Raw genomic sequence first — 24,663 nt, 5'->3', positions numbered from 1 at the left:
ATTAAACCAGTTATTCAAAATGACAGTAGACCAGCTGCCTTGCTGCTTTTAGTATTTTTGGTCTATTATTTGAAACACTATTTAAACAGAATAGTGTGAATAAGATTATACTATACCAATATTAAAATTCTACCTGATAACTATTAGCCGATTTATTTTTTATTTTTTTAATGATATGGTCAATCAATTTAAATTGTGTATTATTTTGTCTGAATAAATAATAAAACAATAACAATTATTTTTATTTTATTATGATAATTATTTTACAAATATATTTAAATAATTAAGTAAATATTTAAATTATTATTTAAAATAATTTTAAATAATATATTAAATCATTAAAATAATATAAATATTATTTAAAATAGTATTTCAAGTAATTAAAATAGTTCTTTGAATATTTTAAAAATTACAGTTAAAATATTATTTAAAAAATATTTTTCATATATTACGATCCCTAGTGAATACAGGGTGACACAGTGATGCAACAGTTGTATTGTTGTGATCTAAATGGGAGTCAGAGCCAAAGAAAGTGAAGCGTGCCAGTGATGAATGTGTTGCTGGAAAGCGGAGTACGTTTTCCACTCGTCCATTTACATTCTGCCCAGCCAGACTTCCTCAGAGTCTGACTTTGAGGCAGCTTTGGGCGTTCAGCGCCAAGAATGAGATCGGTGAGCCGAAAGTCTTCTCAGCAGTGAGCGAATACTTCATAGAGTCAGAAAATTAGCCCTCGTCTCAGTCCCAGCGGTACCGTCTCAGGCTCGTCCGGCCATCCCAGCCCTCTCTCTCTTTCTCTCTCTGATGATGTGACACAGCCCATTTTGTTCAGTCGCAGTTCCCTAATATTCCTTCTCCTCTCTGTTTCTCTCTTGAAGGTTTAGATGCCCCAGACGCAGCTGGAGCGAGAAGCCTCCTCCATCACGCAGTACCGTTGCTCTGAGTCCTCCGCCACCCTGTCAGTCATCTGGAGAAAAAAAAAGTCAGCAGCGTGCAGGACCAAAAAAGGGAACTCTGTTTTTACCTAACAGTGCTTCTCATTGTGTGAAAGCAGCAGATTACCTCAGCAGTGTTCCTGCTTCAGACTGCTTCCTGTGCCGAGGGGTGTGGTGTGGAGCAAAGCGTCCGGGGAGTGCGTGGAGGGGTAGGAACCCTCTGCCTGTCAGCCCGTGTCCTACCCTCTCTCTCTCCCTACAACACCATGACCACTGCGGTCCAGTCCAGCGAGCTTGTCTTTGAGTTCGCCAGCAATGGGATGGATGAAATCAATCAGGTACATCACAAACATATTTGCTGTTTTCTGTGTGAGAGTACTACGATCGGCCCTTCATCGTTGACCTGAAAGCCCTGAAATATTTTGGTGCCAGAGATCTTTGTTATTAGACACGTAAACTTGTGGTTTCTCTGATTAGGTACTCTCATTGTCTATCCAGCTGCACAGGCAGGGTATCAAAAAGTGGACACGGGTCTTTCGAAGGTCTGTGCCTTTGATGCTGGGCATGAAGGGAAGGGTGGGAGGTGGAACATTAAGAGTGCAAGGAGAGGGTTGGGAGATGACTGTGTGGGTTGCTGGCAGGGTTCAGATGGAAAGACTGAGATGTAGGAATTGCCAGTCAGTCTGAACTCAGCGTGTTTGTATTCTTAAACGAAAACCTAGTTGAGAATGAAGCATTTCAGCCTCAGGACACTTAATTATGTTACTTACAGTGGCCCCAAAAAGTATTTGGACACTTAATTCACACTTTATGAATATTTGAATTTTATTGCATTAGATACTATATATTAAATCAACTGTTGTCTGCAAGCAAATGCTGCTAGAGCTTTTCCCAGAGCTAACATTTCTGAGTTGCTTTTTCAGTTTTTTTTTTTTTTTTTTTACCAACTGGTCACTTTTTGTCAAGTTCACACAGGTTCCACAAAGTTTGTCAATCAGAAAATGTCCAAGATATCTTAATTTTAGTCAATTTACATTACCATTAAAAAGTTTGGGGTCTCTAAGATTTTTAAAATGTTTTTAAAAGAAGTCTTTTATGCTTACCAAGGCTGCATTTATTTATGAAATGTAATTAAATGTAATTTAAAATAACTGTTTTATATTTCAATATATATTTTAAAAGCAATTTATTCCTGTGATGGCAAAGCAGATTTTTCAGCATCATTACTCCAGCCTTCAGTGTCACATGATCCTTCAGAAATCATTCTAATATGCTGATTTGCTGCTCAAGCAATTTCTTACTTATTATCAATGTTTAAAACAGTTGTGCTGCTTAATATATTTGGTTTTTTAGGATTCTTTGATGAAAGTTCAAAAGAACAGCATTTATTTGGAATAGAAATCTTATGTGACATTATAAATGTGTTTACCAACACTTTTGGTCAATTTAATGTGTCCTTGCTAAATAAAATGATTCATTTCTTTTTAAAAAAAAAATCTTACCCCAAGCTTTTGAACAGTAGTGTATTTATTGTATCATATTTTGAAACCCAACAAACTTGTGCTTGCTAAATTTCTTTAAATAAATTCCACTTGGATTGATAGTTTTGTAAAATCAAGGAAATATATTTATACAGTTTTAATTGTGGCTTAAGTGTCCAGAGCTGCTGTATACGCATGTCAGCGTATGCTGTCGTACAGTTGTGCCGTGTTTTGGTTTCTTCTGTCTATTCTCTCTGTGCTGAGATGACTTCAGAATCATGATCTTAATGTTAAGTGTGTGTTTGTGCAGTCATGTGAATGGATCAGGCCTCTTCTCTTACAGACTGAAAGAGAACTGAAAGCTAGATTCAGGCCTAACCTGCCCAACTTGTTGCAGCGTGGGAGAAGATTCCTGTTCCACCCAGAAATCTACTATTGTTTTGAAACGACTTTGGCTTCTCAGTAACTCCCTAAATCCCCTCACTCTATTACAGCACCATAATAAATATTCTCTACAGTCTCAGATATCTGCTGACTCCCAATACTAACAATAGAAAGGCTTTTTTAGGGACTGCAAAAGATAAACCTACACTCTTCTTACTGTGTGTGCTGGGTTTTCCACGCATGGGTGCTGTGAAATATGTCCAGCTGCTTCTCTGGACCATAATGATTAGCCATGCTGGACTTTGCAGAGCCAGTAATTACCCCCATAAGTCAAGTCGTCGTGTAATGGGAGTGAAATGATATCAAGGCATCATGTCAGAGTTCAGCTACTGCGTGCAACAGCAGATCTCCCGAGACACCTAAAGCATTTACATGCACAATCTTACACTAATTATCACAGATTAGCCCAGCAACATAATGTTGTACACATTTTAAGAAGAAAACAACTGGCACAACTAGATTTTTACCTATTACCTCAGTCTCACTCTGTATGTAAACACCTTCACAGACGTTCTGGTGACTTATTTAGTATGGGCATGTCTCGTGTGCATGTCTGTTGATGTCAAAACAAAATAATTTCTTGTATAAACGGTTTTCTTGCATCGTCAGGTTTTTAGAATAAGCTGATTTTTGATCTGCGTATTGTTGTGCATGCAAGTTTACTTGTTTGTTGGTTTGTAAAAAAAATAGGGATCACTGATAACGGTTTAGGGACAGAGTGCAAGTATTGGCACAGTACAGTGGAAAAGTTATTTTAATATTAAAGGTATTTATAAAATGTTAATTTCATATTAAAGGATTTTACAATACATGATTACTTCTTTCTTAAATTACTTTAAAGCATAACAATGTATTGGGTTAGAGATAAACAAAGGAATATCAGTTAGCTTAAAGGGTTAGTTCACCCAAAAATGAAAATTCTGTCATTAATTACTCACCCTCATGTAGTTCCAAACCCGCAAGACCTACGTTCATCTTCGGAACACAAATTAAGATATTTTTGATGAAATCTGAGGTTCTTTTTATCCCCCATAGAAAACATTGTTTTGTTTTTGTGAACAAAAAGTATTCTCGTCACTTCATAACATTAAGGTTGAACCACTGTAGTCAAGTTGACTATTTTAACAATGTCTTTTCTGGACCTTGAATGTGGTCATTTCGTTGCTTTCTAAGGGAGATTTAAAAAAAAAACCTCTGGGATTTCATCAAACGATATTACCAATGAATTTAGACTACTGTTCAAAGTTTAGAGTCATTTATATATATATATATTAAAAGAAATTAATACTTTTATTCAACAAGGACATATTAAATTAATGAAATGCGATATTAAAGACACTTGTTGTGTTACAAAACTTCTATATGTCAACTAAATGCTGTTCTTTTGAGCTTTATATTCATCAGTGAATGCTGAAAAGAAATGAATCATGATTTCCACAAAATAAACAGCACAACTATTTTCTACATTGATAATAATAATTCTTGAACACCAAATCAGCATATTAGAATGATTTCTGAAGGATCATGTGACACTGATTGGAAAATGGCTACTTTTTCCATCACAGGAATAAATTGCATTTTAAAATATATTAAATAATATTTCGCACTATTACTGTTTTACTGTATTTTTGGTCAAATAAATGCAGACTTGGTGAGCATAAAAGACTAAAAATAATCGTACTGACCCCAAACTTTTGAACGGTAGTGTATGTCATAGATCTCATTAATAGTTCAATACACTTTCATGTAGTTTGGCTGCCAGTAGTTCTTTGTGTAGCACAGTTTATGCTTTTTGGCATCAAAGCATTTTTAACAAGTACACACGTTAGCACAGAGAAGGTGATTTTATAGACTATGGATGCACCAATACAGCTAGAGTTCATTCTATGACAGAGCCAGGCTTACATAACTTCTCTTTGCCACATCATACGTGTCCTATGGCTGTGATGACGTGACATTGTGCAGCTTTAGTCGTCGGTAGACTAATTACTTGCTGCTGAAAACCTGTGGCCTCACGCCTGGTTAGTGCACAGTGTTTGAGAATCATCCAATAACCTGTCTCCAGCATTGCAAGTGAGGGTCTTGTATTGCATCAGTGGGTTTAGCATCACCACTGGCGTCAGGTAAAGCAGAAGAGAGTGTAACTACAAAACAAGTCACATGCTATCAGGTTTATGCCCACAGTAGGAACACAGAACTCAACTATTCAAATGACTGATCTTTATCTGATGTTTCCCTTTTAGAAATGTGGTTGATAATTCTGAAAAAAAGGATGTTAGAGGTTTATGTAATTCAGTTTTTTTATGTGTATATATATATATTTTATTTTTATTTTTTTAAATAGAAGCTTTACTCTTTTTCACTTATGTTCAAGATTGAAATATTGGCTTTTTAAAAAGCTGTATTAACATTTTAATATTTATCAGCGCGGCGCATTTCAATTTTTGCCATAAATTGGCCTAATGACAAAGTCATTTAATGCAAGAAATTTTGAAATTTATAGACTAAAAGTATAGACTCATACAGACACGCTCTGCTATTTTGCATTCACCTGTCGAGCATAATGAGAGAGACTATGTAAACCGATCACCAAAGTTTTTTTGCATAATCCTGATATCTGATGTATGTAGTTCCAAAGTGTGGCAGGACGGAAGGTAGGGACTGGATGAATGTACAGAAAAAGTTTCCCGCTTACTCAGCAGTCAGGACTTGTGGGATTCACAGTGTCTGTCTTGCTCATCTCTTAATATACTGATGAACGACGCACACTGAAATCTAACATTTAGTTGGTGTACACTAATGTTAAAAAAATTTGGGGTCAGTGGGGTTTATTTTTTTTTTTTTAAGAAATTACATTTTTTGATCAGTAAGGACACATTAAATTGATCGAAAGTAGCAGTTTCCACAAAAATAGTAAGCAGCACAATTATTATCAACATTGATAGTAATAAGAAAGTTTCTTGAGCACCGAATCTGCATATTAGAATGATTTCTGAAGGATCATGTGACACTGAAGACTGGAGTAATGATGCTGTGACATCACAGGAATAAATGACATACTGTATGTATTAAAACATCCGTCCAGCCATCCCAGCATTTTAGGCCCCAGACAGGGGACACCCTGAACAGATGGCCAGTAAATACAAACAGTCATTTTAAATTCTAACATTTCACGGTATACTGTTTTATTGAATTTTGATCAAATTAATGCAGCCTTGTATCTTAAATCGTGAAAAAAAAAAGCAAACAAACAAACTTTTAAACAGTAGTGTATTAAACAGTAGATGAATTCATGTGTTCTATTTAGCAATAGCTACATTTTATTTCACCACCTCAAAATGAATCTGTTTATAGTAGTTTGGAGTTTGTGTTGCATTACTGAATGAATGCCTTGAACTGAGATTTGGGAAGCCACTCCCATTGAGTCTCTGGGGAAAATGTCATAACAACGGCAAGTAGTCCAAGGATGATGGAACAAAAACAGAAAACCCTGCCAAAGGAAGATGTAAGATGGCTTATGTGTTTCACAATTCTGTTTGGAAAGAGACAATATTTCAAGCATTCCTGCAGCACTGTATTACATTGATCAATTTATTGTTAAATGTGTTTATTTGTGCGTGTATGTGATTATTTTCTATGGTCAGGAACAAGCAAAAACATTCACGTGTTTCCATGTTGTTCCTATTTTGGTCATCTTCATACAGTTGCACAACTGGAAAGGTTATAAACTGCATTCTGCTGCCATCTAGTGGTTACATGACACAACAGACAAATGCGTTTATGTATTCCCAATGATTTTAAAAAGGGCAGAATCTGAAATGTAGTCCCTGTGGAAAAGCAATCACTTGCCATCAGAGCTGGTCCTAGACTTCTGGGGGCCCTAAGCAAAATTTTGCAAGGGGGCCCATCAGTGCCTAAAACAGTGCAAAATAAATGGTCGTATTTATATAACAGCAAAAGATACAATTATTTACACAAGAAATAGAAACTAAAAGAAATAAAATATAATGAATCAGTTACCAAGTCTAAATGACTAAAGACTGAAAGACAAAACACAGTAAACTGGCAGTAAGAACAATTAAGAAAAAATAATATATCCAAATTTTGGTTGACAGGTAAATAAATGCTTTTCAAAAGTAATGCTCGGACACCATCTAGCCATCAGAAAACTATAACACAGCTGAAATGAATTTCCAAATGTGTGATTTACTAAAAAAACTAAAACATGATAAATATAGTTTACTCAAGAAAGCTTACTAAAATACATAATTCTCTAATTAAGCAAAATTTAGACTAATGCACAATGTTTTTAAAACACTGATGGGAATCACACAACAGCTTGCACGACTGAATATGTTTATTTCTTAAAATACGTAAAAGATTGTTTTGAAAATTACTGAAAATTACACTCCATCATTGGGCATTTCTAACGAAACAGTGGACTAATATTGATTTTTTAAATAATTAATTGCATGGTTTGTCGAGACTAAATAAGACTAATAATTTAAAATATTCTTCTTGCTCTTTTGCTTCACATTCTTGGTGCTTTTTCTTTCATTTTTTTGCACCGGACAGATAGGTTCATTTGAAAGTCATAGCCATTCGTCAAGACGCATGTCCCACTGCATGATGTCCGAAACAGTTATTAAATAAATCAACGTTAAATCATTACGTAAAAAAAACAAAACAAAAACAAAAGGAATTTCCACATGACTCCTCTAAAGTATAATTTGCAATATTACCATCATGTGTGAAAGCAACGGGGGACCCTTGGTGGTTCTGGGGCCCGACGCAACTTGTGTACTTCACGTACAGGGAGGACCGGCACAAGGCTCGCAATGATCAGTTGCATAATTTAAGCGTTCCTCTAACAAGTGTCAAAATAAAGGTCACCAGACTTCGATCAGACTGTAGATTCTCTTGAATTATTCCTGCCCTGTCAATGTTCACTTATATTCTGACATGTTTTGCATTGTTTGCACATATCGTCTGCCAAAGGCCTAATGAGAGCTGCTAGCCGGCTAATGAGATTTGGTTGGTCGTACACACACACAGTCACTCACTCAGTAATGCTATCTTCAGCTCCAGTTTTCCCTGGAAATGGATTGTGTGTGAGTGTGTGTGTTTAGGAAAGCCCTTCACATTGCTTTTACTAACAAGCCTGACTCATCTAGACTGGTTAAAAGAATAAGAACGCATCATGGGCAGAAGAAAAACGTCTTTTATTAAGTATGTTGGTGTATTTTGGCGGTGTTGACTGTGGTGGATGGTGAGTAATGGTCTCTTGTGGCTTTAGAGTCCAGTACCAACTATTTCCTCTTTTCCTCCAATGTGATCTCCACCCTCACCCTGGAATGCTGGTGGAAATGAGGAAGCCTGAAATGGTGTTTTTGGCATGAAGTTCTACCCTGGGAGCAAACAGGGTCATGTGTATAAGAACCTTACTGGAACTGTGATACGCTTGTGCTTACGTCATTTAATCACATGATACCACAGGCACGTCTCTGGCCTTATTGTTATGCTGACGCATTAGTAAGAGTCCAACCAAGTGACTGAACCGGCTCAGGTTAAAGCTATTATGAATGGGCCATTAACTTCTGCCTCTGTGAGTATGAGTAACCTGGACGATTGTGGATTAGAGGCTTTCATCTGTAGGGACAAATTTATGTGTTTTAAAGCAATTATGGTACACTTTACTGCTGTTCTGCTGAAAGCAATGCATGGCGGTTGATTTTAGATCAATGGTGCATTTATCTCTCTGTTTGTTCTCCCACAGCTGGACGACCCTTCAGTGTTCCCGGCGGTGATTGTGGAGCAGGTGCCCGCTGCCGACCTCATGCAGGTGTACTCTGGACTGGAGGCAGATGAGGTGACTAATGGCATCATGGTAGACGCTATTCAGGATGTGGTGGAAGAGAACATCATGGGAGATGTGGGGCTCTCTGGTGAGTGATCGCAATTATAGGTGGCATGTTTTTTGAAAACATTTCTCATGAAAATGAGAAAAAAAAAAAAAAACAGTATTCTTCGCACCCAAAGCAGTCCACAACATGATTTTTTTATTGTTTTTGAAAGTCTTTGAAGTCTCTTATGCTCATCAAGGCGGCATTCATGCAAAGGGTTAGTTCACCTAAAAATGAAAATTCTGTCATTAATTACTCACCCTCATGTAATTCCAAACACGTAAGACTTTCTTTCATCTTCAAAACGGAAATGAAGATCTTTTCTGATGAAATCTGAGATCTTTCTGTCCCTCCATAGACAGCCTTCGCAATTGAAACTTTGACGCTTCAAAAAAGTTCATAAAGATATTGTTAAACTAATCCATACGAATTGAGCGGTTTAGTCTAAATTTTCTGAAGAGACACGATCGCTTTATATGATGAACAGATTGAATTTAGGCTTTTATTCACATATAAACATTCACACGTGTTGTGGTAAATGGAAGCTCAAGCATGTTTGCTTGATGTGCGAGAACCAATGAGGTTCGTTCTCGTGTGTTACGCAGCACGTTTGAGCTTCCAGAAGAGGTTTGTTCTCGCACTTGAAGCAGATTCTGTTGAGCTTTTGTTTGTTTGCTGATCAGTGTTTACTGTATATGTGAATAAAAGCCTAAATTCAATCTGTTCATCAAATAAAGTGATCAAGCCGCTTTCTCTTTATGAACTTTTTAAAGCGTCAACGTGGTAGCCACATAGCTGTCAATGGAGGGACAGAAAGCTCAGTTTTCAGAATTCAGTCTTAAGTGTAACATGATCCTAAATTGGGAATCATTCTAATATGCTGATTTGGTGCTCAAGAAACATTTTTTTTAAATATTATCAATGGTGAAAACAGTTGCTTAATCCAGGTATCCAAGTTCAAACGAAAAGTATTTGAAATAGAAATCTTTTGAATCATAAATGTCTTTACTTTTCCTTTTGATCAGTTTAATGCATCCTTGCTGAATAAAAGTATTAATTCTATAAAATCTTTCTGTCAGCAGACGTTTGAACTGTAGTGTGTTCTTATTTATTAAGAATGTATTTATCTCACAATACATAAACTAAACTAATGTTGTCTTTACGTGCTCTCGGAATTATCGTAAATACGAGTTTCCTAGGTAAAAAATGCACATGAACGCCCTCCAGTTTCGAAAGTTGAATGCAATGAGCTCGTAATCATGACTTCAGAAGTGGGAATTATCAAATTTTCGATAGCACGTGAACGCAGCATTATTACACGTTCGTATTTGTCTATATAGAAAAACATCAGTGTGACAAATCACCTTTCTCTATTTGTTATTTAAATAACCAAGAAAACTACCCTGAAACCAAAGTGGAACACATAATAGTGAAACCCAAGGTTAATGTTTGTCAAGTGATGTAAATGTTTTCTCTACAGTAGAGACCCCTGTCTCAGGCGGAGAGGACAATATGGAGACCATCGAGGCGGCTGAGGCCCTGCTGAACATGGAATCTCCCAATAACATCCTGGATGAGAAACGCATGAGTATGTAATGACTCACTGTCAGTTTACATGGTCCTTTTTTTAATAAATGTTTGTGAGAAGCACTTGGCACACATACTGATACTATTTCTCATTTCAGTTCTGTCTGTGAATGTTTAAGCAAACAAGCATTCTAATACTTGACATCTGCCCTTCTGTAGTTCACACATATGGGACTATGCTGGAATCAGACCTGACCTACATTTCTCTGCGTCCAGAGCAGCTCTCAAATGGCTGCATGGATGGTCCCCTGGATGAGGACACGTCCTCTGTGGATGAAATCCCTCAAAAGAACCTTTCCAAGCCTGTCAGGAAAAGCAAAGGTACCACAATCTGCCAGTAGAGGGCAGTGTACACCTTTTTTGCTGCATTAAAAACTAAAGCTGACACCAAAGAATGAAAAATTGTTAAAAAACAATCAGATTTTTTTCTTCATATTTTTGAAATTGTTAACATATTTAGTTGATCTGATGTTCTTGGAGGTAAAACTGTTTTCTTGCAATCATCCTGCAGTGCGCAAACCGAGACCAGTACGGCCCTGCTCTCCCATCACCAATCCAAGTCTCCCGCTTAAGAAGAAGAGCAAAGAGGGCAAAGGTAAGCGCAATCTCAGATCACTGCACGGTAGTAAAGGAGAAAAAGTTGGAAACTATCACTTTTCTCTCTCCTGAATGCATCACGAGTCGCTCTTACCGCCAGAGAGAGGCAGTGCTGCGACTGCTTAATTGATGAGGTGCTCTCAAAGTGCTGCGTTTGTGAGGGAACTAAAGTGATAGCAAGCTGGAGGGCACATCGATGCTGTCCTGATAGAGGCCCCTTATGCATGCGCCCCATTCCCAGCTCAGAGAGGAGGCTGGCCGCATACATATACATCACCTTGACACACCGGTCTGTTCTCTCTCTGGTTCCCACTGCCGGGGTAGCTGTTTTTAACCACTTCTGGCCAAAGCACATGACAAACAAGAATAATCTAGTGCCAGGCCTATCTAATTAATTTCCAGCCCGGCGTAAGGCTACCATGAAGGGAGAATTGATTTATTAAGGTTATGAGAAAGAATACAATAATTGCACCTCTGCCAGTTCTGCTGGTTAAATAAGACCTGTGGATTCACATGTGAAATATGAAAGGTGTTTAAGCTTTTTATAAGTCTAAACTTTTAATGAGTCGGCAGAGGAATATAAAAGACTCTTTTTCTTGTAGGTAACACTATCTACCTGTGGGAGTTCCTCCTGGCCTTGCTGCAAGACAAAAACACCTGTCCCAAATACATCAAATGGACGCAGAGAGAGAAGGGCATTTTTAAGCTGGTGGACTCCAAGGCTGTTTCCAAGTTGTGGGGCAAGCACAAAAACAAGCCTGATATGAACTACGAAACCATGGGCAGAGCGCTCAGGTGAGCCAGTGGTTACAAACACTTCACCCAGAGGGACCAATCATGCCAGAGGAATTGCTTTTCCTGACCTCCTGCTTCCTCTTGCTCTCTTTTAGGTACTATTACCAGAGGGGTATACTGGCGAAGGTTGAAGGACAGAGGCTTGTTTACCAGTTTAAGGAGATGCCCTCAGATCTGGTTATTATTGATGAGGACGATAGCCAAGGGGACGACGCTAGTTCTGGCTATGGAGGGCACAGGTCTGCTCCTCATGGACGGGCAATGGGCCGCGGTTCATCGCGTGCGCAGGGGAAGAGCGCGCAGGTAAAGTCAGTGAAGAGAGAGATGAGTCCCGGTCTGAACAGCAATGGAAAACAAGCAGAACAGCTGCTGCAAACCGTCCATGTTCTTCAGCCAAATCAAGGAGCTGCTGTCCCAGCACCTACACACTCCTTAAGGTAAGTGTGTGTTTGTGTGTGTACAAATACATAGATGGCCTCACACATAAGAAGGAAGCTAAAACAAATTATAAACCACTGTAAACCCTAGCTCTTTTCCAAAATCTTGTAAGCTGCCTTGTTATCTTTGTTGCCTACATAGGTAGGTACCTTCTTAGACAGCAGCATCATAACCAAAATGGACATAAGTCATAATCATTTGTAACACTTTTCCTAGGCAGTAACATGAATTACAGAGCCTTGAACGTGACATGCAGGGGGGTCATATTGTGGCAAAAAATTAAGAATTTGTTCCCTCATTTTAGTTAAATCGTGTTGGCACATGGGCACGATTTCACTAAAACAGGTACATTGAGACCACGATTTAACTAAAATAAGGGAACACATATTAGTATGTGGCCACAGTTTAACTAAATTAAAACGAGAGAATGAATTAGTCATAGCATAGCCACGATTTATCTAAAATGACAAACTAATGATATGTGGCCTAAAATAATAATTTGTGGGAAGTTCTTAATATCGTTTTTTTTCTACCTGTAATGTGTTAATTCTCTTGTAATTCACAGCTGATATATGGAGCATTATAATTTCTCATTAAAGTAATCTCCCTTATATACTGTTTCTGGTTTCAGCGAAAGTCTTCTCGCTTTGTAACTCTCTGCCCTTCTCTCTCTCAGGACTATAAATATGCCAGGCTCAGTTCCTATGGTCCTCACGTCAGGAGCTCAAGGAGGAGGTTCAGTCACCCTGCAGACCCTTCCGCTGTCTTCTGTTCTGACCAATGGGGATTCCTCCACTCATACCTCACCGCCTCGGGTCATTCTCCACACTGTGCCTTCCTCCAGCCCCGGGGGTAAAGATGTGCTCACCATCCAGACTGCCTCTCTGACGACAGACAGCATCCAGCACCAGCAGCTCCTCATGTCCACTCTGGCCTCATCCAGTGGAGGGGTCACCACACCACAGCAAGCTGGGTCTCTTAACGGCATCACCCGCTTGGTCACCCTCAATGCCAACGGGCAGCCCGTAGTGGCCCAGCAGCCTGGAACGGTCATCGCCACTGTCCTGAAGCCCAGTGAAGTTCAAGGCCTGCAGGTGAAGGAGGAGATCCTAGACCCACATTACCTCCAGTCTCTGGTCAACAGCAACCCTAGCCTGGCCTCATTCTGCAAAGAGGAGCTCGAGGAAGGAGTGGCGGAGCTGAGCTACAGAACTGTGATCATCAACAGTGCAGGACAGGAGCTGGGCCACACCCTCAACGGACACTCAGACGTGGGCTCGCAGCTGGCCAGCAGCCCCAGTGAGGGCCTCACCCCTGTGGAAGAGCTGGAAGTGAGGGGAGAAGTGGCTCTGCATCCAGAGCCTGCGGACAAAGAGCTGTTGGAGGGCTCTCAAGGTCTGCAGGAACTGCCGGTCACCATGCAGATACCTGCCTCCCACTTTATCCAGGTAAAAGCGGAGCCGGCTGAGACCTAAACTATCGGCTCGAGTAGGGGAATGTGGACACAATCAACCAACAATGAAAAAAAAAAAATACAGGATTTTTTTCAGAAGAGCAGATGATCTGTAATTTATTGCTCTTGATTGTTTAGAGTGGGCGTTCACCCGAAGACTTGTTTACTCAAAGTTATTGTGATATTGTGCCTAAATTTGAACCTTAAGGGATACCGACCACAATGAAAGCTCTTTGGTTTGCTCTCCGTCAACCCCAAATGCCCAACAGGAGAGCAGCCATTCTCCAACCAGGGATATTCCCACCATATGTGCCAGTTGAGATGTTTCTGTCTCTTCTCATCTCCACAGACAAATCCAAAGACTTGATCCATCAGAGGGACCAAAGGAAGAGTTGGTGAGAAGCCAAAATGAAACCAACAACACACCATTGACTTTAGGATTAAAACACACACACACACACACAGTTGCCTGGGACATACAAGATGGAGAAGCATTTGTTTTGTTTTTTCTTATGTAGCCATCTCAGTGGACTTCAAACGGATGCCTATTGAAATAAGACTGAAAGAGTGCCTAGGTGGTTAATGCTTTGTTTTGGAAGTGATGCTTTGAAGGGGAAGATTGTATGATTCACTCTGTTTTTAATACAGAATTATGACATTATCTCATCCCCTTTATACCGGCAGATCAGGCGAGGTTATTATTTTTCCATCACAAATTTAAAAGCACTGTGCTTTTATGGAAATGGGCATTGCCTGTCTAAGGACACAGTTCCAGTAGATCTTGTTTGTATATAGTAACAGACTAAAGAATATAGTGACAAATTCCAAAATCATCTGTTAAAGTATTTCCCCATTATAATCTTGTTCATATGAAATGGCACGCAGTATATATATAAATATATATATAATATACAACTGAGATTCATTTTATGGCCACAAATTTATTTATTTTCTGAATTTCTAAATTCTGTACAAAAAGTCTTTTTTTAAACAAATGCAAAAATGAGGGAAAATATGCAGTATGTAGGGCTAATTTTACCCATAAGAATCCAGTATGTGTGTTTATTGCAAGCTGTATTTTTCCAATTTAAAGCGTTCCATGTAATCCGCACACCTTTCATATTTTATCTATTTTTCAATATAAGGGGATCCGAACGTAGCTTTATGAGATTGAGCTATCATGCTGTTCTTATTCACTGTGATGTTTAAAGCCATTTTTACTGAGCATACATGCTATAAATGCGATGTCCTTTGGTTTCTGCCTTTACGCTGTCATACTTTTACCCTGTATCAACCACATATCATTCGATTGATGCCTTACACGTCTGTTTTTCAGATCACAGCTGATGTAGTCTGTGACATTTAGGTTGATTTTTAAAATGTATTTATTTGTAGCTGTTGTAGTCAGGTCTGTCCGTGGCCTCCATTCCTTCTTCGCCTCATTTATATCCAATGAATCCAGAGCAGAGCCTCTTAATAGCAGCATCTCCACAAGTAAACAGAGTGGAAGTTGTAGCCATGTTGATCCGAAACTAAATTTGTGCTAAATTGGAAGAAGTGACTGAAGTTGTTGAGGGTAAATGTGGACTGGGCTCCCGGAAGGCTAGATGCTGATCATGGGCATCAGGCCTCAGCCTCTAATTCTGTTTGACTAACACCAGAGTTCTGGTGCTGCTCTGACAATCGTGTGGCTACACCTTGTATTATGCAAGATTACGTCAATAAGATAATTGGTCTTGTTGACCGCAGACTTTATGCTTTGTAGTTGTGGGGTAAAGGTATGCCAGTGCTCCTCCTATAATTTCAGCTTGCCTTTTCTTGGGGCTTTCTTATTTTTCCAATTGTCTTATAGTAGACTAGATTTTGTTTTCTAAAAAAAAATGAAAAAAAGAGAGAGAACCAAAAGAGAATAAATATATAATAAAAACCAATTTTGCCTTAACATAAACGTGTGATCTCCTGTTCCCTTTTTGCTGTGGAAATTAAAACTGACGATCACAGACTGACTGGGTACTGGTTAAACAACACAAAGCCCATAAGGCAGATGCTATCATTGTTCCGACGTATTAAAACAAGTACACCTCCCGGTGCATCTCCTCAAGCGTTTCTTCTGTTAACGTGAATTAACAGAGGTCACATGCACTCCCAGGTATCTCGCACATCTTGCTGTGAATCGAGGCTGCTGTGGGAAGCTCGGTTTCCAGCCATATGTGCTCTTATTCAGCTTGTCTGCTCCTTCTGGAGATTACAGAATGTCACGGCAACTTCGGCAAGGATGGAGTGAGTGCAATCTGTTAACTACAGGAAGCAAAGCGCCTAAGAGTTACTGAACAATCAGACATGGGAAGCTAAATCATGCCTTCGTTTGGGTGGGTGAAAAAGAACATTAACATTTTTAAACGTCATAAAAAAGTTTCTGATTCCGTTTCAAACCCGTATGTGCTTGTGTGTGGAACACATTTTCTGTACAATTACAATTCTTAGTGACTGTTAAACTCCAAAATGTCTCTATAGGACTATGGCACAGATTTCATAGACTTCATTGCATTGTCCATTTCATGGACTACTTATATGGTGGAAAAGAGCTGCTTGGCGAGTCTTCAAAATTGTCCTTTTGTGACATCACAGATTTGAACACAGACATGAAGTTGTGTAAATGATGAAATTCTCATTTTACTATTCAGCAAATCCACCCTCAAATATTTTATGTAAGCATTTTTTCTGCTGTCTCGTGGACAAATAATCTTTAAACAACTAACACAGACTGCAAGAGAACACAAAATGGTTTTCACTCTGGCAGCTCTGTGTGTGCCGGACTTGTGGTGAGGATAGAAATGATTGTGTGTGTGATTACTCAGTGGTATGGGTTTGGAGATGCTTTCTGTGGTCTTATACGGTGGTGTGTGTGTATGTGTGTGCGTCTGCTGATGGAGCCATCTGGCAGCTGGTACATGCTGGAGCTCTTACCCCCAAGTCTACTATTCACACACAGCTGTAGATTACCCAGCACTCTGAACCCTACAGAAACACTGAAAAAATAATACAATAACATCAAGAAAAACACAATATCAAAGGTGTTCAAGGCAACTGTAGTATGGACGGAGCAAAATGGCAACTGAAAGTGGTTGTTAAAACGATTTGCAGTGTTAGTGTGTCCTGTGAAAATGGGAAGATATTTTATCACACCACTACAAATGTTATGTGAATTGAAGTAGATAATACAGTTATAGCTATGAACTTTTCCATTTCCAAGATAAAGAATTTAGGTTTCAATTCAAATATAGAGGAAGGGGTGACCGGTATACATTTTTTAGTACAGTGAAACTGTCTCATGTTGGATATTTTTTTATATTCAATTTCTGTATAGGAACTTTTAAGTTTTCACAATGGGAGCATGTCAATAATCAGTCTATTATTGACCCCCACATACACGCAAAAACAGCAAAAAATGTAAAAGGTAATTTAAAAAGTGTCAAGTATTTAGTGACCTCCAAATACACTTGAGCAATAGCAGGAACCTGGCTCTCTTAAACCTAAATTGAATGGAAAAGGACTGGAAGGCCAAGAAAACTTTCAAAATATAATGAGATGTTTCTCAGATTTTCTTCTTTAAGAAAATGGAAGAAGTCCAGGAGGTCACACTAAATACTGATTTTTGCTTAAAGAAGCCATTCTGTCTTGTGACAAAGACCAAAAAATAAATATGGATGGTCATTAAAACTTTGCTAAAACAACAAAGCTGGTGAAAACTTTTGCACAGTACTGTATGTCAATGTGGTTTTATTGTGTTCAGCTATAGAAAATATGATGATGCAATTATTGGTTGGGAGAATTTAATTCACAAAAATATTATGCAGACAGTTTTGAATTAGATGTTTAAAACCAAAATCACTGATAGAGAAAGCACATCATCCAAAAGTCAAAATCACAGTAACGTAATGAGATAATGAACAGCCCTTGTGACAACTAGCCCCAGTCTTCCCTCTAATGTGCATTTTAGGTGCTGTAACTGATCATCATTTCAGGATTTTCACCATTTCACTCACCTTTTTGCAGATCACTTAAGTGTGACAAATACATTTTAAAAGTAATACTCTTTGTAGTCTCTCATTTAATATTGTAATATTTGGATGTTTAATACTAATTATCCAAGAATAAGAAAATGTTGTTTAACATAAATATGAAGTATAGCAGCATGTCATACTGCAGGAAATACATGTAGCTGTCTTGTCGACTCCCCATTGGTAATCATAAAGCATTAAAACGGCTAAACAGGACAGCTTGCAGTGATCAGTGTTTCATTGCTGAATGTCAAACAGGATCTATGACTAACCATAAGCTTCTCAAACGATATAACCCCTGTATAGTTAAAAAAAAATTATATTGAAATTAAAGCTGTATTTCCAGACAGCTGTGGTTCACCAGTGTCAAACCGCATCTTTACATCAACACAGCTGCACAAAATCAGCTCAAGGAACATTCTATTTTTAAAGCAAGACGACAAGTAGCTGGGGGCCAATGACATGCTTGAAGAGAGCGAGTGTTTATTGCATCACAGTGTCTCTCTAGTGAGGAGTGGCGGGACGGCTGAGGGATGGCGGTCATTAGAAATGTGCCTCCAGTCAGGGGCTGCGCTAAGATTACTCACACACCAGGATACTGCATACACACACACACACACACACACACACACACACACACACACAAAGACTAAACAATGCTTTCGTTCTGTTTCTGAACTAAGACTAATGACATCCACTCCAATTTACGTCCTTTGTTCATCACTTTATATTTACATCAAATTTTTAAAGCAGCAGTCTCACAGCAGGAATTTATAGAAGCTAAAAGCAATACTCTTACAGCTATTAAACTTCTCACCCTGCATCCTTCAACTGCCTGAATTGATAAAATTCTTCCATTGACAAATGAAACAATAACCATGATTTTTTTTATTTCCCAGGTCATAAGCATAGAGTCGAGGTTTGGATGATTATTATGACCCCATTAGCCCCTCTTTGTTGTTGCTATCTACATCATCTGACTGAAAACGGATCTTTCTCCATTGATGGCAATTCAGAAATATCTGGATATTCTTTCTGACTACATATAAATTAACTGATCATCTCTTTCTCTTTACTACTAGTTTTAGCAAGAAATAAATGAACATTACTGTATCATGTAATCGCTCAATCAGTGTTGCAACCACAAAAAGACGTCAATAAAACATTATGTTTACATGGTATAATGACTGGTACTGTGTTTTTGTTAGGTAAAAGAAAATATAAAATTTGTTAGGTTAAAAAGAAGATATTGTGAAGACTTTAGCCATGACTTCCATAGTAGGGGGGAAACAAATACTACGGAAGTCAGTGGGGCCCATCAACTGTTTGGTTACCGACATTATTCACAGGGGAAAGAAACTCATACAGGTTTGGAACAACTTAAGGGTGAGTAAATGATGACAATTCTCATTTTTGGGTGAACTATCCCTTTAAATTCATTTGATTCACATGCATTATTAGTCACATATTTTCTTTCAGCTGCTTTCCCAACTCTTGCTACAACAGTGTTTATTCCTGCCTTGTAAATACGTGAATTGCACCGTCTTTCTCGCGAGAAGTAGCCTAAATCAAACTGAATCTCTCCATGTTCTGTGTGATTGGCTGTTTGCTGCACATGACACACTTTAGGGCTTTTCACACTTGAAATAGTTAACCCTGGGTCATTCTAAACCCCGGGTAAAAGGAATCCTGGATTATCTTGCTTCACATTTCACACTGGGAATTCATAAACTGACGTTTCACGTTGTACATTCCTAAACCCTGGGTTAGCGTTCTTATTTGCATATTTGCGGTGTCGGTGTGGTTGATTGGATAAACACAGCACGCGACCTGTTTGCATAAACCTTATTGCGCATCCTCGTATTGCCGACTGTATATCGAGTTTATACTGAATGGACATTTGTTACTATAAAGGTAAGAATTTTTTTTCCTCTCAAACGCTGAATTCACTGTTTATACTACGCGCAACGTGTTTCCATGACTGTCCAAAGCAGGTAAATATGAGAACACGATGGTTGTTTGTTGGGTAGTGTCTGGATGTAACATTCTAACACCGCATCCTTTCACACTGTACTCTGCAGCAGGGTTTCATAACCTCGCTTCTAAATTACAAGTGTGAAACGTTCCTTTACCCAGGGTGAAAAAAGTGGTGTTTAGAACGACGATAACCCGGGGTTAAGCGCAGTGTGAAAAGCCCTTTTCAGGTGCACGCGTTCTAAATATGGACATAGTGTCCGTGACGTCACCCATAAAGTTCTGAAGAGCAGTTCTGAAGCGAAACACGCACAAACACGGCAGAGATTCCAAATTCAGTGGTTGAAATTAGCTGCTGAGGTAACGTGACGCTCCCAGACAGCAGCGGCATACCTGTCACTCAAGTGACCACGCCCTTAAATAGGCAAAACTTTAAGGCTTAATATAATTTAAACGGATGAGTTATAAAAAAAAATCAGCCCCTCAGAGTTGTCATGAAGGGCAAAATTAGCTATAAAGACCAAAACCACAATTTGGACCAGGTTGTAAACATGTTTTTTTCTGCTGTAAACTTGGCCGTTTTAACATGGGGGTCAATGAGATTCTGCTCTCTTTTGCAGCCAGTCCCTAGCGGCCAGTCGATGAATCGCAGTGTAAGTCATTTCCGTAGTAGCTTCACGAGAAACTGGGGGAGGTTGTGGCTTGGATCAAACCTGTGTTGACAGAGAACGTTCATACCGAGCGTTGCGAGCCCGCTGAACCTGATCTAAAACAGGTTGGATTTGAATGGTTTTGACAGCTCTAAACTTACTCCGAAACCCAGAGTTTGCAACATGCATTCGGAAAGCCAATATCTGTCAGTACCCAGACCGGCTTACAAAAACAGTAACCATGTAAACATTGTAACATTTTAAGTAGCCTAAACCTAATGAAATCTTGTTTGTCACCCTCCCAGATGGATGCGGTATTTACCTTTTAATGTGTAGATGCTATGAGCCAATTTGAGCAAAGAAGCCAATTTAAAACGTGTGCTTTGGATTTGTCCTACGCTGTGAAATTTCCAGTGAGATGAAGAGGAATCTCTTGATATTGTAGGCTAGACCTTCTTGCTAATATCACCATATGCAGGGATTTTTATTCTTTTAGAAGCGACAGACCCCCGTATATGATCATTCTCATGCGAGGGACTCCATCCTAAATTTAAATGGCAGCTGTAGATTTGCGTGAAATATTATTTGGAAAATATTTAATTGAGTACATTTTTTTTCTGCTCATTATAGTACTATAATGTGCATTATTTATTTGTTTATTTTAATCAAATTTTTGTTTATTTAATCTATTTTTAATATAACTTTTAATTAATTTTATTTTATTTTTATCTATTTTATCCATTTATTATTTATCCTTTTTTAATCTTTTTATTTATCAATGTTTTTCTCTAAACATTTCCACAGTCCCTCTAGCATTTCCTTGCCCCCCCAGTTTGAAAACCCTTGCCCTAATGCACAATAATAATAAAGTCATATTCCTATAGCACCACTGGAGGGCAGTAGTGTCACACCTCAGTAAAATACATTTAACAAGCAATTTGCTCTCTCTTCTTGTACATCGTGTACTGCTTTAAAACAGAAAGTCTGCCTGTATAACACAGACTACCTGCTCCACGTACACGAATTGGAGGGTTAAATCCTGAGAACTAAAACAAACAGCTTGAAGGTAAATTACAATGCGTTTTTGATGTGCTAACAAAAGGAATTAATTCACATGCCTACCTGTGCGATCTGCAGTCATCCTGCCTCCTTGTACTGCTCCCGAGTCACTGAATTTTTGCCCTCAGTCTTATGCAGTCACTGTTGCTGCAGGCTCACTTTCTGCGTCTCGGCAATGAAATACAAGCAGCTCTGAGCTTTCACAAATGAAAATGGGCACTGTTAGGTTGTTTTAAATCTGAAATCGTTATACAAGAAGACTCAGTATGGATCTGGGTCGGTATATGTGCATACTACTATTCTTTAGTTAATTAAATTTCAAATCATTAATCAGTTGTTTTGTAGTTCTTTGGATTCCTACAGGTTATAAAATAAACATCAACATGTTATTTTTCTTATGACATGTACATAAACTCACCATCTCAGGTATGTGTCTAGAAATAGCAATGAAAACACATGGAAGGTACATGAATATGACATATCTCATACTTAAGTGTGTGGGTGACATTGTAAACAGCTTGGTTAAATTCTCAATGACTTAAGTTTGTTTTTACATCCTTTTCTTCAGTTGTAGTACTCGTACTCTTTGCCTAGCATTATTCTAAAAAATAAAATGAATAAAAATGTTAATTAGAACATTCATATTAGTAATATATAAAACATGGAGTTGTATCAAGACAAATTAAGATTTTTAATATTAAAACAACGTTTCGGTTTCTTTTTCACACAGAGCTATCGTATGACTTCAGAAGTCTTGGCATTGTCACATGGATCACTTTTATGATGGTTTTGTGGTGCTTTTGGTCCATTTTGGAGATTGACAGCCCTGGTCCTCATCCACCTTTAAGGTAAAGAAGCAAGCTGCACAAGGTTTTGAACAACACGAGGGTGTGCAAATAGATGTTATGAATTATGGTTTAAAACTACATGCTAAATTAATTTGATTAAATGTAATAATAATGTTGTCGTTGTTGTTTTTTGCAACATTTAACTGTAACCTTAATGGTTAAGACTGAAAGAGTCATTTTGACAATTGCTGCTCTTTTACCCACTATACAATACGTATACCGTATAGGCCACTTCCTTTAGCATCGCATCAAGATAATTGCTGGTGTCTCATATGATTTCAGGTATTGTGATAAAAGAAACAGGATCCAATATAATAAGCTTTCTGTGGGGTATTTTGAGTTTGTGCTTTGATCATTTACCTCAGGCTTCAAGTGAATTAGATCTTAGTATCTGCAGACGAAAGAAGTGTTTTGAGGAAAGATACAGCTGATGAAGATCACATTTAGACAACTGACCATGGAAGCGAAAAGAGATAAACATCAAGGTGAGTTTTAACTTCCTCCATCTTTGATTTGTGGCTTTGCGTGGTTGTTTGTCACAGATCTGGCATCTTTTGTTTCAAGATGAAAGCCGTAAGTTTTGTTCTTTTGTTGGATTCTCAGAAAAGATGCATTTTGCATGCTTTCAATGTAATGTCTTTTATTTATAATAATTTAAAATAATGTACTGTGTCTGTTATTAGATCTTATATAGCTCAGTCATGTAGTTGGTCTTATCGGAGTTCAGCTATGATGCTAACAATGTCCAGGTCATTGAGTTTGATTCTCAAAGAGCACAAACTAAGAAATATGAAGGCATACATTTAATGCACTGTAAATAGATTTGAATAACAATTGTGTCAGTGTCCCTCACTAAAATTATCAGCATGTTGTATTTCACAGTGCCTTTTTATGTCCCTTAGCATGTTTATTCGCTGCAGTAAATTAGTAGCAGACACTGAAACTTTTGCCAGTTTTATTCAGAAGGAAGTTGTTTGAAAAATACAAAGGAGCATTAGTTTATGTAAATGCAATTTATAGAGCACCCATTTGCTTGGATGAAAGAATTGATTGAAACAGTCCCAGACCTGCAATTATGGTGCTAGCAATGTCACTACTTAAGTATAGCCGTGTGATATGTGTATTGTATACTTCTACGCCACATTAAATTCACATAACAGCTTTTAAAAAGGTCATTTTTTTTTCTGCAGGGACTTACTTAAGCGCACAGTAAATACATTAGAAACAAAAGTTCATAATATAAACATGCAAATTAGTGTAAATGTACTTATGTTAACCTGGTTCCTTATAATGCCTCTCATCCACTATACAAAAGGGCCCTCAGAAAGGGTAACATAATGTCGTGCTGAACTTGACACACCCAAAACCATATTAAAACAGTTTGAGTTTTGTCTCGACCCACATGCTCTCCATTGTTTTGAAAGGGTCTGCATGATGTAGATTACAGTAACTGACCATTTACATGCAACAGCTTCTGTTGTACTTTTAACTTTACTTTGTATAGGTCAAGGACAGATCATGACACTGTTCATTGAAAGTCTCACAGAATATATATATATATATATATATAATAAATGTGGATAGTTGACATGAAATACTTTCTGCATTTTGACATGATAGACTCAATCTTTTTAAACAGTTAATCATATAATAGTTTTTATAACCATGTTAATTGAGAGACTAATATTCCATGTGGTTTCCAAATTAATATGCTCATAAAAACTGCATGCATAATAATTACCAGCAAAATGCTGTTAAAAATAGTCTGAGCTGGAGTATATTTGTACTATTCAAAATTCATTTGTTGTACCACAAATTGAACAAATGAAGGCAAAAATGTGAAATTGTGACAAACAGGACCTAAAATATGTAATTTCCCTTATGCATTTATATACATTTTAGCCTACAACCTTCAACTTCATTATGTTATGCATCAACTACCCATATATAATATGAAAAATAGTTATGACAGTGACCAGGTCACTGAGGATGTTTTGAGCTGATGTTTTGCCTCACTTCAGCAGAATTTTTTACTCAAAAGTTTTGAGCGTAAGTGACATTTCGTATAAATGAAGCTGGTCTACGCGTACCCCTGAGCAGCATAGCACCATTGGTTCCCTCCGGGATCCTTAAATTCGTCCCAGCATTCGTGCTATCCACCAGTTGCAGGGCATGACAATCTGACAGATGACCCGTCCTCCCTGGTAATAGTAGGGATATGGCCAAAAGCCGCCCAGGGGCTCGTGGTATCGTCGACAATAACGGTACCCACGACGACAGTACTGGCAGCAGTAGCCCTGCTCATCTAGGCTGTTGTCCAGCTCCAGTCCCATTTCTCTCTGCGAAGAGAGTGAGTCAACAGGGTCAGAACGGCAGCCAAACAATACCTGCAATCTCACCACAGGGCATGTGACTGACTGAAAGCTTGATTTTAGCAATAA

The 24,663-nt window shown here is 38.3% G+C and overlaps 2 protein-coding genes across 8 annotated transcripts in view; one reads left to right on the top strand and one right to left on the bottom strand.

The window, feature by feature from the left end:
* The window catches only part of elf1 (E74-like ETS transcription factor 1), a 52,175-nt gene extending 28,915 nt beyond the window's left edge, over nucleotides 1-23,260 (top strand). For 5 of the 7 annotated variants that reach the window (XM_048176644.1, XM_048176642.1, XM_048176647.1 and 2 more), the window contains 8 exons: nucleotides 876-1,270; nucleotides 8,634-8,802; nucleotides 10,241-10,348; nucleotides 10,507-10,668; nucleotides 10,859-10,942; nucleotides 11,547-11,739; nucleotides 11,835-12,176; nucleotides 12,854-15,572. In XM_048176644.1, coding sequence (XP_048032601.1) covers nucleotides 1,199-1,270; nucleotides 8,634-8,802; nucleotides 10,241-10,348; nucleotides 10,507-10,668; nucleotides 10,859-10,942; nucleotides 11,547-11,739; nucleotides 11,835-12,176; nucleotides 12,854-13,652 — 1,929 coding nt within the window. In that variant the 5' untranslated portion in view covers nucleotides 876-1,198 and the 3' untranslated portion in view covers nucleotides 13,653-15,572. Of the gene's footprint in view, nucleotides 1-875; nucleotides 1,271-8,633; nucleotides 8,803-10,240; nucleotides 10,349-10,506; nucleotides 10,669-10,858; nucleotides 10,943-11,546; nucleotides 11,740-11,834; nucleotides 12,177-12,853; nucleotides 19,606-22,104 lie in introns of those variants that run through there. The other 2 variants (XR_007182747.1, XM_048176648.1) reach the window with 2 other exon arrangements.
* The window catches only part of tnmd (tenomodulin), a 42,944-nt gene continuing 41,444 nt past the window's right edge, over nucleotides 23,164-24,663 (bottom strand). Inside the window, exon 7 of the mRNA XM_048176649.1 lies at nucleotides 23,164-24,561. Within this exon, the coding sequence (XP_048032606.1) occupies nucleotides 24,352-24,561 (210 nt within the window). The 3' untranslated portion in view covers nucleotides 23,164-24,351. The remainder of the gene's footprint in view (nucleotides 24,562-24,663) is intronic.

This window comes from Megalobrama amblycephala, linkage group LG23 (assembly GCF_018812025.1).
Source record: "Megalobrama amblycephala isolate DHTTF-2021 linkage group LG23, ASM1881202v1, whole genome shotgun sequence".
NCBI lineage: Eukaryota > Metazoa > Chordata > Actinopteri > Cypriniformes > Xenocyprididae > Megalobrama > Megalobrama amblycephala.
This window is presented reverse-complemented; position numbering and strand designations above follow the sequence as displayed.